Here is a 17,549-nt window from a genome sequence, read left to right on the forward strand (position 1 = left end):
TTTATAAAGAGTAAGTACTGGGACCTTTCTGTTATTCAAAGTAGCATAATTCAAGAAGAAAACACAATCTGTACTCTGCTGCAGTGTAAGCCTGAATTTTTCCTTTGCTGCTCATAAGTGCCTTGATCTTTCTCCAACCTTCTTGCGCAAGGGCCACGCACAGCCATGGCTGATGCCAAACAGAATGGAAAGATAGCTAAAAGGGAGTGGAAAAATAGATACTTTAAAGTCAAGAGTATGAAATAAAATCCAAAAAGAACTGTAGAATATATAATTATAACAGCAGCTGAATTGAATTGACTTTATTATTTACATCCTTCACATATATGAGGAGTAAAAATCTCTGTCTAAATGTGCAATGTGCAATTTATAGTAAGTTATAATAAATAGTACGTACAACAGGACAGTCAATATAACATACAAATACAATTGTATCAGTGTGAATTAATCGGTCTGATGGCCTGGTGGAAGAAGCTGTCCCGGAACCTGTTGGTCCTGGCTTTTATGCTGTGGTACCATTTCCTGGATGGTAGCAGCTGGAACAATTTATGGTTGGAGTGACTCAGGTCCCCAGTGATCCTTCGGGCCCTTTTTACACACCTGTCTCTGTGAATGTCCTGAATAGTGGGAAGTTCACATCTACAGATGCGCTGGGCTGTCCGCACCACTCTCTGCAGAGTCCTGCGATTGAGGGAAGTACAGTTCCCATACCAGGCAGTGATGCAGCCAGTCAGGATGCTCTCAATTGTGCCCTGTAGAAAGTTCTTAGGATTTGGGGACCCATACCAAACTTCTTCAACCGTCTGAGGTGAAAGAGGTGTTGTTGTTCTTTTTTCAGCACACAGCCGGTGAGATCCTTGGTGACGTGTATGCCAAGGAACTTAAAGCTGTCACTCTCTCAACCCCAGATCCATTGATGTCAATAGGGGTTAGACTGTCTCCATTCCTCCCGTAGTCAACAACCAGCTCCTTTGTTTTTGCAACGTTGAGGGAGAAGTTGTTTTCTTAACACCACTGTGTCAGGGTGATGACTTCTTCTCTGTAGAGGTCACATACTAAGTGTCTAATCACTCATTCATTCTTTGGGGAAGGTCTGGGACAAGAGCCAATGACCACACTAGCAAAATGTCACCTAATGAGGGTGAGGAAGTTATGTGGTCTGGGCAGTAGTAGAAAGCAAGAGAAGCAGCTTCCAATTGGGCTGTGGTTGCAGCTTCTCCTCCGAGAGAGAATGGTTTCCAGTTGGCTGGCTGAGTTCAGAGTGTGAAATAAGACAAGGAAGTCTCACAACCCAATTCAGACTACTCTCTTCCCACACAACTTTTGCTGAAAAAAAAGATTTTTTTTTAATATGTGAATTCAGTAATCTTAGCATCAGACAAGTCACAGAACAATTGCCTCTAGATATGGGCACACCCATGTCAAGAAAAACTATGAGAACCATTGAGAGGAAACTACAGTAGTTAATGAGCAAGCAGAATTATGGTTAAAAACAAACTGAAGCAGGATGTTGAAAGGATTGTTTTCACATGGATTATTCTATGCAACTGTGAGAACATGCAGACAAAGATGAGCAACTTACGCAATGCTGGAGAAATTCAGCAGGTCAGGCAGCATCTACAAAAATGAATAGCCAATCGATGTTTCGGACCATGTTTCAGGACTGGAAAGGAAGGGGGAAGACAGCAGAATAAAAAGGTGGGGGAGGACGAGGAGGATAGCTAGAAGGTATAAAGAAAAGATATAGATAGCTAGAAACAAAGATGAGTATATGAAAATAAAACTGTAAAAGGATACAAAGAAAGTAAAAGAAATAGGTTTAGATTACAGCCATTAAACTGAATTGCTGCTACAGTCAAGGATATTAATGGCTGAATGGGTTCCCTCTATACTATAAATTAAGTTTTAAGTTCAAGTTTAATTGCCATTCAACCACACATGAATACAACCAAATGAACTGGCATTACTTCCGGGCCAAGGTGCTAAACACATTACCAACAGTCATACACAGCACAAGGCACATACAGCACATGTAAGATAGCAGTAAAATGCAGTCACACAGCAACAAAAAAAAATTAGTCCAAGTCCCTGAGACCATGAATATTGCAGCAGTCTACAGTTGAACACAATACAGGTTGTCTTCCAATGCCAGCATGGACACAGCACCACACCACCTCTGGCACCGACTCCGACACCTCTCCTGCACGGCTACGAATGTCCAGCCGGGTCTTGAGATTGTAACAAGTACATTTACGAAGGCAATAATACCTTTGCTTGACTCCGTAGAAGCTGCTGTGTCCGAGTGCATCACCATTTTACTGGATTATCAAATGATCCAGCACAGAAACAGGCTTTTCAGCCCATTGAATCTGTGCAGACCATTACAGTTACACTTATTGTACATTAGTCCCATTTTATTTTCCGCACATTCCTATCAGCTCTCCCCAGGCTCTGCCATTCACCTGTATGCCAGGGGCAATTTAAGGTGCTCATTAAACCTATCAACTTGCATCCCTTTGGGGAGGAAAAACTCTTTGGATATGCCAGACCTGCACAGTCAAAGGAAGACATGCAGACTTCACACAGCAAACACCTGAGGTGAGGTTTATTGAACCCAGGTCACTGGAACTGTGAGAGAGCATTTCTACTAGTTGCACCATTGTAGAGCTTCCTTGTCTAAAAATCCCTAAGTACTGATCCTCTTTCAACCACTCCTTCAAGCTTGAGCTTTTCAAATCCAATTTTAGGATAATTTTAATCATTGCTTTCAATTTTCTTGCCTCATCTATGCATCCCATGATGGTTTCATGTGGGTGGTGAGGCTTTGGAAACCAAGATCTATTTAGATTCATATTTCAGTGGGAGTGACAACCTGCACAACCACTGCATTGATTCAAGACTCCATATGACTTCTAAGAGAAAACACAGAGAAGCCTGTAGATAGATATTAATGTGGTCTGAGAAACCTAGGATGGTACCCAAGAAAGGTTGTCCTCATCTTCACCACATGGGTCATTAGTGGTAAGAGTAGATTACCTCCCATCATAGAACTCACTCAGTTTTTATTCACTGTAGCCAGTAGGAACGACAATCCATTATGCCCAGCAAGTTCCTGCTGATATTTACACTACACACAAACTACCTGCACTCTGCCCCATCAAACTTTAACAGTGAAACCACTTATTCCTTTCTCACCCTGTACATTAATCTATTTTCCCTCTAAATACCCAGTGCTATTTAGCTGTAGCTACTGTTCTTAGAATCAAACTTCACATCCTCTGAGTAGAGAAGTTCATTGGCATTCCCATAATGATAACAAATAGCTCAGTCAAATAAAACTTTGTGCAAATATAAAACACTGGCATATACAATCAGTGGCCACTATACATTCAGAGGTACACATGCATGTTAATACAAATATCTAATCATCCATTCATGTGGCAGCAACTCAATGCATGAAAGCATGTAGACATGATCAAGAGGTTCAGTTGTTGTTCAGACCAAACATTAGAATGGGGAAGAAATGTGACTTTGACTGTGTAATGATTGTTGGCACCAGACAGGGTGGTTTGAGTATCTCAAGAACTGCTGATTACCTGGGATTTTCATGCTCAACAGCCTCTGGAGTTCACAGAGAATGTTGCGGAAAACATAAAGCATCCAGTGAGTACAGTATTAGTTCCGTGGGTAAAAATGCCTTGTTAATGAGAGAGGTCAGAGGTCAATGGGCAGACTGGTTCAAGTTGACAGAAAGGTGACAGTAACTTAAATAACCACCTGTTACAACAGTGGTGTGCAGAGGAGCATCTCTGAACACATTGAACATTGAAGAGGACAGGCTATAGCAGCAGATGACCATGAATATACATTCAGTGGCTACTTTATTAGGTACCTAAGGTACTTAATACCCATTTATCCAACAACAATACAAACAGTATGTATGGAAGGAATTTTTGAACTGGAGCATGGAAGGGGCAGTTTACAGATTGAGGGTTTTTTTAAAAAAAGCAGATGATTAAAAATGTAATTGAGAAAAAACATTGCCTTGGATGATAGAGAAGAAAGTTGGGAAGGTCAGGAACATACACTGGGAGCTCTAATGGCAGATAGTCCATCTAGACTCTTACAGAGAGCTGTCAGATCCAACCTAGAACATTAGATTAGATTAGATTCAATTTTATTGTCATTGTGCCGAGTACAGATACAAAGCCAATGAAATGCATTTAGCATCTGACCAGAAATGCAAAGAATACTGTTATTTATAAAGTAACTGCGAATAAAAAAAGTGTTACAGCACACAAATATAAAAGTACTGAGACAGTACAATACAGACAATACAATACAATACTGCTTAGCGCTGTGATGAGAGGTTCAGCAGTGTCACAGCCTCAGGGAAGAAGCTCTTCCTGAGCCTGCTGGTGCTGGAGCGGAGGCTCCTGTAGCGCCTACCGATGGGAGAAGAGTAAAAAGTCCATGGTTAGGGTGAGATGCATCCCTGATAATGCTTTTGGAATATAACATAATTATCCCTGATAATGCTGATGGAATATAACATTATTTTGCAGGGTAGTATAGGCATTTACCCCTATGACTGCTGATAATTCCCTTTGTAAAAGCAACTCCAGAATTTCCAAACAAAAGCTGGCAGTAACTAGGCTGCCCACATAAAGAAACCAGTTCATGGTAGAAAGCTGTTGGATTTGTACAACATCTTTCATAGAATATCCTTAGGTGCTTCACCAACAATATACAACTTTTAAGTGCCCCACACAAAACTGGTTGAAAATCCACATCTTGTGCCGGAGTTACAGCTGGTGTAGAAATCTTTTCTTGAAAGCATCAGTTCCTAGAGATTAAAATATGTTATGTTGTAAATAATTAATGTTTCTTAATTAGAGTGTCTTTAAATGCATTCAGTATTTTAGAATGTTTTGAATATTTTATATTAATGGTTTTAATAGTCTTCAAATGGTTTTGAATGCTTTGATTATTCAAACCGAAGGGCAAAGCTTAGCCAGCTTACAGTGATTTTAATTATTTGAGGATGAAGCTCATTCTTCGCCACCCCACAGTGAATAGTTGTGGTGTGGAAAGCTGTGGACCTCATTAAATAGGAACAAGTTGGCTCTGAATCACAAATTCCAGCTGGGATAACTAGATGAGGTTAATGTGTATTTTTGTAATAGACAGAGGAAAGTCTGAGCAACTCTCCACTTACTGCAAATTCTAGACAATTACACTTCAGTCAGGCGATGCTCAAAAAGAATAAAACCCTTCTGTTTCTGTAATCTTTATTTTCCTACTTCAAAAAAACTTGAAACCCCTTTTGAAATACTGCTGAAATCCATCTAGTTGCTGTTCCGCACATCGTACCAGATGGATCCAGGATAAGGTTTCAAACTCTGGTGGAGGTGGGTTGCAGTGAGTGACTATCATACCCACAGCTTAGGGTCATTGGGACAGATAGGTTTCTCCACTAGTGCCTGACAGCAGCAGTCCCATACTACTCCAGGGAGTCTTATGTTAGCCGTCCAGTCTGCAAGTGTCGAGCTTCAGAAACTCCAGTTTGTGGGTGTCAGTTACTGGAAGAGACTTTTCTGGTAGTGTTAGAGATCTTATGTTGCTTTCAAACTGAGTGTCAATAGCCTTACCTACTGTAGTATCATGACCAAAAGTCATTTCTCAAACATGACCATAATGAATGAACTGTCTTTCTGCTGTTTATAGGATTTTTGCAATGTGCTAATTTGGCTGGCCAGTTCAGTTACATTTTAAAAGTTGTATATTGTTGGTGAAGCACCTAGGGATATTCTATGAAAGACGTTGTACAAATCCAACAGCTTTCTACCATGAACTGGTTTCTTTATGTGGGCAGCCTAGTTACTGCCAGCTTTTAAACCAGAATTAAACTTTGGTTTCTTTTACTTTTCAAGGAACAGTGAAGGCATCACCATAAATTATTTATTCAAGAAGAAACATATTTATTTTCTTTTCCAAAAGTAAGCAAGAGACTGCACATTTTGATTTGTTCAATTGGAATATGGCCAGCAGTGACAGGGCTGGAAAGGCTGTGAGAGTTAATTTGCAGTTGAGGACTATCCAAGAACCAGAGGCTAAAGAAGGTTGGCGACATAGTATTGGATTGGCATCATAAATAAGTCACTTTTGGGAAACTTGACTCCCTTCCTTGAAGGACAAAATTGAATGTGATAGTGCATTCAGTGATAATCTAATAACTGTCCCAGTTAGTCAGATTTTGAAGCATTTTGAACTCAGGTCTTTTATAATTGCTGATTAAGAATTAGAATATGAAATCCCTATATTGCAACTGCAGGGTCTGCCCAGCTTCACCGTTCCAGAAGAAATCCAACATTATGCAAATTCTCCCATAAGGATTTCTCAGATAGGATAATTAGTTATTGAAATGCAAATATCTTCATAAGTTATGGAACGGGTATAGCAGCTAATTAATTCAAAAGACATCCAGTCCTCAAAACAAAATTATTCACATAAACTTCCTCACTGTAATCAAATGCACACCATTGTCATAGAACACAGGCTAGCAGTTTACAGTGGGAGGCCACTTAAGAAATTAACTTTGGAAACTGACAAGGCAATCTCTTCTATTAACACTTGTAAAATACTCTATTAAACAATGAAATGCCCATTAAGATTTTCAGGCCATTGAACTAGCGATTGGATGTGGGACATTCTGATTCAGGACAGTTGTTATGACACAGGGGAACTTACTTACGGCCCATTATGACGCTGGTGTTTAGGGCAGCAATGAAGCTCCTCCATCTCTGACTGTCCTTGGCCATCTTCTTCATTGTGCTCCAGGTGTAGTTCAGGGTCCTCATTTCTGCCTCAGTGGCACGGTGCCAGGTTGTCTTTGTTCTCCCGCATTTCCTCCGCCCTTCAGGGAATAGCAATGAAGACACAGGGGAAAGTGATAAGAAAATGTTCTTGTTAATCGACCGTCAGTGAAATTGTTTCTGACTTACTGAAAAATTGGTTTACAGATGTGTCTCAGGAATGGAAGCCATACATAAATCAGGGACAGTCTGTATTATTTAACATTGCAACCAGGACAATTCACAAACAGAGGCAAGTAACTAATTCAGTCACCAGGCAGGAGGAGAAATAACACAAAGCTCGGTTGAACTGATGAATATGGGCATTTGTTTTTAAAGATGAAGATAGGAATCCTATAGAGTTCTACATTGCACATTCAGCCAATGGCTGTCTTGAAATGTACAAGGAAAATATACAGAATATCAAAGCCACAGCAACAGCCTTGATGATAAAGATAACAACATTAGTGCAAGTCAAGGGAGATATTTCAGGTCAGTTAAAGAGCCCTGGGAAGAAACTGCTTTTGAATCTTAAGGCCTGGGTCTTCAGGCTCCTGTACCTCCTGCCTGATGGCAGCAAATAGAAGCATTACTGGTCTAGCTGGTGAGGGTCTTTGATGGATGTTGAAACAGTACCATTTGTAGATGTCTTCGGTGGTGGGAAGAACTGTACCCATAATGGAAATGGCTGATTCCACCGCTCCCTGTAGCCTCTGTGCATTAGAGTTCATATGATGCAGCCAATCAGGATGTTTTCACTGAAGTCTCAGACACTTGAAGCTGTCAGTGTCTTCAATTGCATATTAGTACCACAGAACGATTTCAGCTTTTAGGGTTGAGTTGATAGACTTCTTTTAGGAACAAGGAGCAAATGTGAGTGTACAATTGACCAGCCATGATGTAATAAAATTGATGATCAAGCCTGAAGAATGGAATTTACTATCTCTATTAGGAATGTTCCTTTCTGATTAATGTATTCTGTTGTGTTGATTGTAACAAGCGATATTTATCCTGTGCAATAACGGGATTTTATGTCTACAGGTGGAATCATCAACCTGACTATTCCAATTGTCCTGCCCGTTAGCACGGAAGACAAGGATCGCCTAGTTGGCAGTTCAGCCTTTGCCCTTGTCTATGCAGGCCGCAGAGTGGCCATACTTCAAAAGCCAGAGTTTTATCTGCATAGGAAAGAAGAGCGTTGTGCCCGGCAGTGGGGAACGACCTGCGAGAAACATCCTTACATTAAAGTACGTAACACTGGTAGCTGGCTGCTTCATTGTACAAGTGCTTCTACCCAGTCCCTGCCTGATTAATTTGGTAAGGGTTAGCAGGTTGGTGAGCCAGAACTTCACACTGAGTCCTGAATTCACACTCACCTCTCGGTTCACATTGGTCCTTAATTTCACATTGCCTCAAATTCACACTGACTGCTTGGTACACACTGGAATGATATGAACCTAGCACTCTCTCTGAAAGTACATATTCATCCTTAATTACATATTGGCAATGACTCCTAGATTTACATTGACCTCATATTCGTAATAATCATACTAATCTCCAACTACACTGATATTTGAATTCATGCTGTCCAAAACATGACATTATCCTGCTCAAGCCCATTCTTCTGCCTTCTGCTCGTGACCTTTGACTCCCTTACTAAGCAAGAACCGATCAATTTCCACTTTAAATATACTCTGACTTGACCTCCACAGCCATCTGTGGCAATGACTTCCAAGGATTCACTACCCTTTGTTCTAAAGCAACATCCTTTTATTCTGAGGCTGTGCTCTCTGGTCCTAGACTCTCCCACTCTAGGAAACATCCTTTCCACATTCATTCTGTCTAGGCGTTTCAATATTCGATAGGTTTCTGTGAGATCCCCCTCATTCTTCTAAGCTCCAGCAAGTACAGGCCCAGAGCCATCAAACATAAGTCATAGGTTAACCTAAATAACACACACAAAATACTGGAGGAACTCAGCAGGCCAGGCAGTATCTATGGAAAAGAGTGACAATTGACGTTACGGGCCGAGACCCTCCAGTGCCTTGCTGAAGGGTCTCAGCCCAAAACATTGACTGTACTCTTTTCCATGGATGCTGTCTGACCTGCTGAGTTCCTCCAGCGTTTTGTGTGTATTTCTTGGATTTCCAGCATCTGCAGATTTTCCCTTGTTTGTCACAGTTTAACCTTTCCGTTCCAGGGATCGTTCTCATGAACCTCCTCTAGACCATCTCCAATGCCAGCACATCCTTTCTCAGAAACATAGAAACATAGAAAACCTACAACACAATACAGGCCCTTCGGCCCACAAAGTTGTGCCAAACATGTCCCTACCTTAGAAATTACTTGGATTACCCATAGCCCTCCATTTTTCTAAGCTTCATGTACCTATCCAAAAATCTCTTAAAAGACCCTATCGTATCCACCTCCACCACCATGGCCAGCAGCCCATTCCACGCACTCACCACTCTGCATAAAAAACCTACCCCTGATATTTCCTCTGTACCTACTCCCAAGCACCTTAAACCTGTGCCCTCTTGTGGCAGCCATTTCAGCCCTGGGAAAAAGCCTCTGACTATCCACATGATCAATGCCTCTCATCATCTTATACACCTCTATCAGGTCACCTCTCATCCTCCGTCGCTCCAAGGAGAAAAGGCCGAGTTCACTCAAACCTACTCTCATAAGGCATGCTCCCCAATCCAGGCAACATCCTTCTTAGATAAGGTTCTCGCGATACTCTAAATGTGGTCTGACTAATGCCGCATGAAGCCTCAGCATTATACCCCTGCTTTTACGTTCTGTTCCCCTCAAAATGAATGCTAACTTTGCATTTACCTCCTTACCACTGACTCAACATTGACTTAACCTTCTTGTTTAGGCTTCCTCCTTTTCGTGGTGCTTTATAAATGATGGTTTTTAACATTGAATAATTTACCAGTAATTTTCTGGGTATGACCTCCTCAAAGTGGATGAATTTCACTTCAGGAGTTCTACCCCTCCCAGGAAATCCAAAGAGTAAAGGACGGTCTCTGGGCATTGTTACAAAAAATCAAAAAAAAAATAAGGGATTGAAAATAATTTTCATTTCTTAGAATAATTGCTTACAATTTTTTGGAGATATGGAAAAAGATGAAGGACCCTGAAGTCAATGGCAGGGAGGTGTGGGGAGTAAAGTGGTTGGTTCACACTCGAAGGGATGTTGGTATCCCTGTTCCACCTACACCAATCCAAACCAGTAGACAGGCTTTTTACAAGATCTTATTATTGAAAAGGTCTGACTTCCTCCTTGAGTCTCTTCTCAGGGACATAACCTGAGATGGAGGGCTTGATAACCTTTACAGGAAATTTTGTTCTCAATTGCATTAACTTGTAAAATTAAAGTATGACTATGACTATGCCTATGACTATAATCAGCTCTTTCATGGGTACCAGCCTCCGTAGTATCCAAGACATCTTCAAGGAGCCTTAGGAAGGCAGTGTCCATCATTAAGAACCGCACCACACAGGGGACATGCCTTCTTTACACTCTTACTGCGGGGAAGGAGGTACAGAAGCCTGAAGGCAGACACTCCCCGATTCAGGAACAGCTTCTTCCCCTCTGCCATCTGATTTCTGAATAGTCATTGAGCCCATGAGCACTAACTCACTACTTTTTTATTTCTGTTATTTTGCTTTACTTATTTTAACTTCACTATTTAACAGACATAGATATGCTTAATATAACTCAGTTTTTTTCTCTGTATTTATTTATTATGTATTCCATCATACTGCTGCTGTAAAGTTAACAAATTTTGGAACATGTGCAGGTGATATTAAATTTGATTCTGATTCTAATTGCATAAAATTCTAGGGTGCGATCACACCCGGAGTCTGGTTTCGCACATAAGGGCAGAGACTGTAAGCTTCTGCAGGTAGAAATGGGATATTGAAGAACAAAGTCCCTAAATGTTTCTTTCCAAACAACTGTTTCAGATGGTAATGGAAAGTGGAGATTGGCTGGTTGGAGGAGACCTCCAGGCACTGGAGAGAATTCGGTGGAATGACGGTTTGGATCATTATCGCCTAACTCCGCTGGAACTCAGGCAGAAGTTTAAGGATATGAACGCTGGTACAATAATCGGCTTTACTGACTCCTTTAGATTTGTCCTTTCTTTAACGTTTTTTAACCATTCCAACTGTCTCTCTTAATGTACACCACTACACCATTCATTTACTAAGTAGTTTTGATAGAACGAAAAGTTAGCTTTATTTATCACATCAAAACATGGAGTGAAATGTGTAATTTTGCATCAAATCGAATAGGCAAGGATTGTGTTGTGACGACACATTCCAGTACTAACATAGTATGCCCTCAACTCACTAACCATTCTTTGGAATGTGGGAGGAAACCAGAGCACCTGGAGGAAACCTACATGGTCATGGGGAGAACATACAAACTTCATACAGGCTGCAGCTGGAATCGAACCCTGATCTTACAGTTGATGTTGTAAGGCATAGCGCTAACCACTACGCTACTGTGCCAGCCTAACATAATCAGTTACAGAATCAAAGCATTAGCCAGAAGAACTGATCCTATAAAAGGCAGGGCTGGTTCAAGGGGCTGGATGGCTCATTTCTCTTCCTAATGCAGACTCTTTCCCCACCTTCTCATTCTGACTCCTTCCCCCTTCCTTCCCAGTCCTGAAGAAGGGTCTCGGCCGGAAATGTCGACTGTTTATTCATTTCCGTAGGTGCTGCCTGGCCTGCTGAGCTCCCCCAGCATTTCTGTGTGTGTTGTTTAGGACTTATTGGTTTGTTTGAAGCATATCACTAATATGCTTGTAGACTGTGATGTTACTGTTGTGCTCAAAAGGCACACATATTCTCGAAGCAAAGAATACAGCCTAGTGCTTCACGAAGCACAGCAATCCCATAGAAACATTCTTTAATTTTAACTGCCAGTGCTTTCTGGTTATTATAAGATATAGGAACTGAAGTAGGCCATTTGGCCCATCAAATCTGCTCTGCCATTCCATCATGGCTGATTTATTATCCCTCTCAACCCTATTCTTCTGCTTCCCCCACCCCCACAACTTTTGATGTCCTGAGTAATCAAGAACCTATCAACCTCTGCTTTAAATATACCTGATAACTTGGCCTCCACAATACACCGCTTTATACTACTTCCAAATCCCGTGTGATCGGGTACAGGGTGAAGGAAGGTTTCCAGGGTAAACTACCAAATGACTTTCACCATCAATAATGGCAATTGTGCTCATCGTCCCTCAGCCAACATCTAATCAGAGTTAGCTGAAGTTTGGCAACCAGACATCTGACAGAGTTTAATGGCAGCAACAGTGGTTTAAAACCCGCAGCTCATAGATAGACTGACTCCAGTCATCTCTCTAGTTATCATAGAAGTTCAAGCTATGTCGTGAATCCTTATAGATTTCAGTGTAATCGTATTTAAAACTACTTGTTCAGATTGCGGCAAAAAGTTTTAAAATATTGGGAACACGACATTCTGCAATCCAGAGCAACATACACAAAATGCTGGAGGAACTCAGCAAGTCAGGCAGAATCAATGGTGAGGAATATTAGTGAATCCTTAAAAAATGATCAGTTTAAATGAATAGAGTGAAAAGGTTAATTTTTGAATGCAAGTGTTTGTTGAAGCGTATAAAGAATGCTTTGGCACAGGAAGGATAAGGGCTTAATTAGGAAGGGGAAAAAAGATTATGAGAGAAAACTGGCAGGAAACATAAAAACGGACTGTAAAAGCTTTTATAGATATGTAAAAAGGAAAAGACTGGTAAAGACAAATGTAGGTCCCCTGCAGACAGAAACAGGTGAATTGATTATGGGGAGCAAGGACATGGCAGACCAATTGAATAATTACTTTGGTTCTGTCTTCACTAAGGAGGACATAAATAATCTTCCAGAAATAGTAGGGGACAGAGGGTCCAGTGAGATGGAGGAACTGAGCGAAATACATGTTAGTAGGGAAGTGGTGTTAGGTAAATTGAAGGGATTGAAGGCAGATAAATCCCTAGGGCCAGGTGGTCTGCATCCCAGGGTGCTTAAGGAAGTAGCCCAAGAAATAGTGGATGCATTAGTGATAATTTTTCAAAACTCGTTAGATTCTGGACTAGTTCCTGAGGATTGGAGGGTGGCTAATGTAACTCCACTTTTTAAAAAAGGAGGGAGAGAGAAACCGGGGAATTATAGACCGGTTAGCCTAACGTCGGTGGTGGGGAAACTGCTGGAGTCAGTCATCAAGGATGTGATAACAGCACATTTGGAAAGCGGTGAAATGATCGGACAAAGTCAGCATGGATTTGTGAAAGGAAAATCATGTCTGACGAATCTCATAGAATTTTTTGAGGATATAACTAGTAGAGTGGATAGGGGAGAACCAGTGGATGTGGTATATTTGGATTTTCAGAAGGCTTTTGACAAGGTCCCACACAGGAGATTAGTGTGCAAACTTAAAGCACACGGTATTGGGGGTAAGGTATTAGTGTGGGTGGAGAGTTGGTTAGCAGACAGGAAGCAAAGAGTGGGAATAAACGAGACCTTTTCAGAATGGCAGGCGGTGACTAGTGGGGTACCGCAAGGCTTAGTGCTGGGACCCCAGTTGTTTACAATATATATTAATGACTTGGATGAGGGAATTAAATGCAGCATCTCCAAGTTTGCAGATGACACGAAACTGGGTGGCAGTGTTAGCTGTGAGGAGAATGCAGGGTGACTTGGATAGGTTGGGTGAGTGGGCAAATTCATGGCAGATTCAATTTAATGTGGATAAATGTGAAGTTATCCACTTTGGTGGCAAAAACAGGAAAACAGATTATTATCTGAATGGTGGCCGATTAGGAAAAGGGGAGGTGCAACGAGACCTGGGTGTCATTATACACCAGTCATTGAAAGTGGGCATGCAGGTACAGCAGGTGGTGAAAAAGGCGAATGGTATGCTGGCATTTATAGCGAGAGGATTCGAGTACAGGAGCAGGGAGGTACTACTGCAGTTGTACAAGGCCTTGGTGAGACCACACCTGGAGTATTGTGTGCAGTTTTGGTCCCCTAATCTGAGGAAAGACATCCTTGCCATAGAGGGAGTACAAAGAAGGTTCACCAGATTGATTCCTGGGATGGCAGGACTTTCATATGAAGAAAGACTGGATGAACTGGGCTTGTACTCGTTGGAATTTAGAAGATTGAGGGGGGATCTGATTGAAACGTATAAGATCCTAAAGGGATTGGACAGGCTAGATGCAGAAAGATTGTTCCCGATGTTGGGGAAGTCCAGAACGAGAGACCACAGTTTGAGGATAGAGGGGAAGCTTTTTAGGACCGAGATTAGGAAAAACTTCTTCACACAGAGAGTGGTGAATCTGTGGAATTCTCTGCCACAGGAAACAGTTGAGGCCAGTTCATTGGCTATATTTAAGAGGGAGTTAGATATGGCCCTTGTGGCTACAGGGGTCAGGGGGTATGGAGGGAAGGCTGGGGCGGGGTTCTGAGTTGGATGATCAGCCATGATCATAATAAATGGCGGTACAGGCTCGAAGGGCCGAATGGCCTACTCCTGCACCTATTTTCTATGTTTCTATGTTTCTATAACTCGACCTTTGTAGAGAAAAGTTGTAAATTTGTGGGGGAAGAATAGATCAAGGGATCACTTTTGGATTTCTCTGTCATGGATCAAATACAATTCCCTGAGCTAACTTGCCAACTCCATTTTGATTCTATTCAACTGCCTTTAACCGAACTGTCTTGTTAGGGCACAAGACAGCATGTCTTGAATCCTTCGTTCTGTTAAGCCTGGCGTGCTTAAGATGCTTACTGTTCCGGGAGTAACCAAATTATAGACTGTTCTCAATTCTTTATTTGCTTTTCCTGTGTGGCTAAAGAAGATGCCTGGATTCTCTTCTGTTGTTTTCATAATAATGCTTGGTTGTGAATGTTCTTTGCTCAGAGTTAACAGAAAACAGAGGTTGCTCTCAGGCTATTAGTAAAATTGCAACTACAGTGTCATTTGTTGATTTTCTGTTCCAAAGCTTCTTGCAGGATTGAGATCTACCTCAAGCCTTTGGTTTAGCTGTGTGGGAGTGCCATGTGTAGGCTCACTGTTCTTTAATCTGGCATAGGATCACTGCCACTGGAGGTTGGACATTTCCAGTGTTTTGTTTTCGTTTTTCGCACCATTCTCTGTAAATGCTGGGGACGATTGCACGTGAAAAATCCCATGAGATCAGAAGTTAATGAGATTCTCTAACCACCTCATCTGACTCCAACAATTGTTTCACAATTAAAGTTACTTGGATCACATTTCTTCCGCATTCTGATGTTTGGTCTGAACAACTCAATCTCTTGACAGTTGCGTATGCTTTAATGCATTGAGTTGCTGCCATATGATTAATTGATTAGATATTTGCATTAACAAGCAGGTGTACATCCCTAATAAAGTGGGTACTGGATGTATTTTATAAAATTTGTTTGTAGCAGCATTACAGTGCAATACATAAAATACTACTATTAATTACAATAAGAAATAAGTGTTAAAATTTAATTATGTAAGTGGTGCAAAATGAGAGCAAAATTAGTAAGGTTGTGTTAATGGGTCGGTTCATCGTCTGTTTGGAAATCTGATGGTGGAGTGTCCTAAGACATTGAGCATTTGTTTCAGACTAGGGCTACATCTTCCCTGATGGTAGTATTAAGAAGAAAACACATCCTGGGTGATGAGGGTCCTTAATGGTGGGTGCCTTCTCTTTGAGGCATCGACCTTGATGCTGGGGAGGCAGTGTCCATGACAGAGTTGGCTGAATTTGTAATCCTCTGTAGCTTTTTCAGATCCTGTGCAATACCAGACAGTGACGCAGGCAGTAAGAACGCTCGCCAGCTACATTTGTAGAAATTTGCTAGAGTCTTTGGTGACATATCAAATCTCCTAATGAAATGTAGCCACTGATCATAAATGTAAACGGTGGGCCCAGGGTAGGTCTTCAGAGATGCTGAGATGTTGAAACTTCAGTTTCAAGTACCTGGGTGGAAACATCTTTGAAAATATATCAAGGTTCTAAATTTATTATCAAGGTACACATATATCACCATATACCGCCCTGAAATTCATTTTCTTGTGGACATACACAGTAGTAGGATCAATGAAAGACCGCACGCAAAGGCAGGCAAATAACCAATGGCAAAGGACAGTAAAATGTGTGAAAACAAAAGAAAAATAGATAAATAAATACACAAGCAAGCAATAAATATCAAGAACATGAGACGAAGAGTCCTTCAAAGTGAGTTCATAGGTTGTGGGAACAGTTCAGTTCTGCTTCAAGGGCCTGATGGTTGAGGGGTAGTAACTTCCTCAGCCTGGTGGTGTGGATCTTGAGGCTGCTGTACTTTCTCCCTGATTGCAACAGCGAGAAGAGAGCATGGCCTGGATGGTGGAGGACCTTGATAATGGATGCTGTTTTCCTGCAACAGCGCTCCGTGCAGATGGGCTCAGTGTTGGGGAAGGCTTTACTCATGATGGACTGGGCCGTATCCACTATTTCTTGCAGGATTTTCCATTCAAGGGAATCCTTTCCTTCAATGAAGTGCTAGGGGAATATTTAAAGGCACAAAGCAAATGCAGGTTTCTGTGTCTATGCTTTGAACAGAAAGAATTTCATTTGGAGTACTATGTATACAGTGAATGTGTTGAGTTAGTCATGAGAAAGTTAAGAGCTGGTCATGGTTTCTTCAGAAAACAATAGTGAATCTTTCTTTTCCTTACTGCAGATGCTGTCTTTGCGTTCCAGCTCCGCAACCCTGTTCACAACGGCCACGCTCTATTGATGCAGGACACCAAACGCCGACTTCTGGAAAAGGGCTACAAGAGCCCCGTCCTGCTCCTGCACCCGCTGGGTGGCTGGACTAAAGACGATGATGTCCCGCTGGGCTGGCGCATGAAGCAACACGCAGCAGTGCTGGAGGAAGGGGTGTTGGACCCGCAGTCGACCATTGTAGCCATCTTCCCATCACCAATGATGTATGCCGGGCCAACAGAGGTTAGTGAGGTGTTAAAAGAAAGGAGGAGGCATGTTAAAACCTGGCACGCACAGGATTTTGGTGGTGGATTAGCAGATTTTCTGAATCATTTTTATTATTATTATTAATAACCTGACATTTATTTGAATTCACATTTTTTTTGCATGTTACACATTCTTAGCAAGCCCAGTAAATTTAAAGGCATCAAAAGAAACAGGATCACAAGTAATTTAAGGACAGCATGTGAACTAGGGGCCCCAATGAGTGGGGACGGTGGTAACTGGGGCCCAGGAACCAGGACCACTACAAGACTGAAGGGAGCACAGCAAAATTAGCCGCTGTGCCAAATTCTGAAGCTTCAGACTTTCTAAATTTACTGAACTTTTTTGCACCAGTGGAGAGCTGAGCCATCCTACCACTCCCTGCATGAAGCTTTGCAATTACAGATGCTTCCCAAGGCTGTAAAGCTGATCCTTACCCTGCATTCTTCACTCTCAGCCAACCAGAAGATGCTATTTGTTGCGTGGCCTACTGTTCATCAGGTAACCAAGGAATGTGTACACTCTGACAACATTCAAACAACACAGGCTGATTGGATCTCTCAATGTGCTCAAAGTATGTAAACATAGCAGACTTTTATATCACTTTTCACTAATGAAAACTTTCCAAGGT

General features: G+C 41.6%; 1 protein-coding gene and 1 long non-coding RNA gene across 2 annotated transcripts in view; one reads left to right on the forward strand and one right to left on the reverse strand.

The window, feature by feature from the left end:
- The window catches only part of papss2b (3'-phosphoadenosine 5'-phosphosulfate synthase 2b), a 91,952-nt gene that overhangs the window by 64,207 nt on the left and 10,196 nt on the right, over nucleotides 1–17,549 (forward strand). The window contains exons 8-10 of the mRNA XM_072239248.1: nucleotides 7,896–8,101; nucleotides 10,830–10,965; nucleotides 16,629–16,897. Coding sequence (XP_072095349.1) covers nucleotides 7,896–8,101; nucleotides 10,830–10,965; nucleotides 16,629–16,897 — 611 coding nt within the window. The remainder of the gene's footprint in view (nucleotides 1–7,895; nucleotides 8,102–10,829; nucleotides 10,966–16,628; nucleotides 16,898–17,549) is intronic.
- Nucleotides 1–17,549, reverse strand: part of LOC140185703 (uncharacterized) — a 46,631-nt gene that overhangs the window by 985 nt on the left and 28,097 nt on the right. The window contains exon 2 of the long non-coding RNA XR_011882698.1: nucleotides 6,751–6,916. This is a non-coding gene — a long non-coding RNA (uncharacterized lncRNA). The remainder of the gene's footprint in view (nucleotides 1–6,750; nucleotides 6,917–17,549) is intronic.

Source organism: Mobula birostris, chromosome 21 (genome assembly GCF_030028105.1).
Source record: "Mobula birostris isolate sMobBir1 chromosome 21, sMobBir1.hap1, whole genome shotgun sequence".
Taxonomy (NCBI): Eukaryota; Metazoa; Chordata; class Chondrichthyes; order Myliobatiformes; family Myliobatidae; genus Mobula; species Mobula birostris.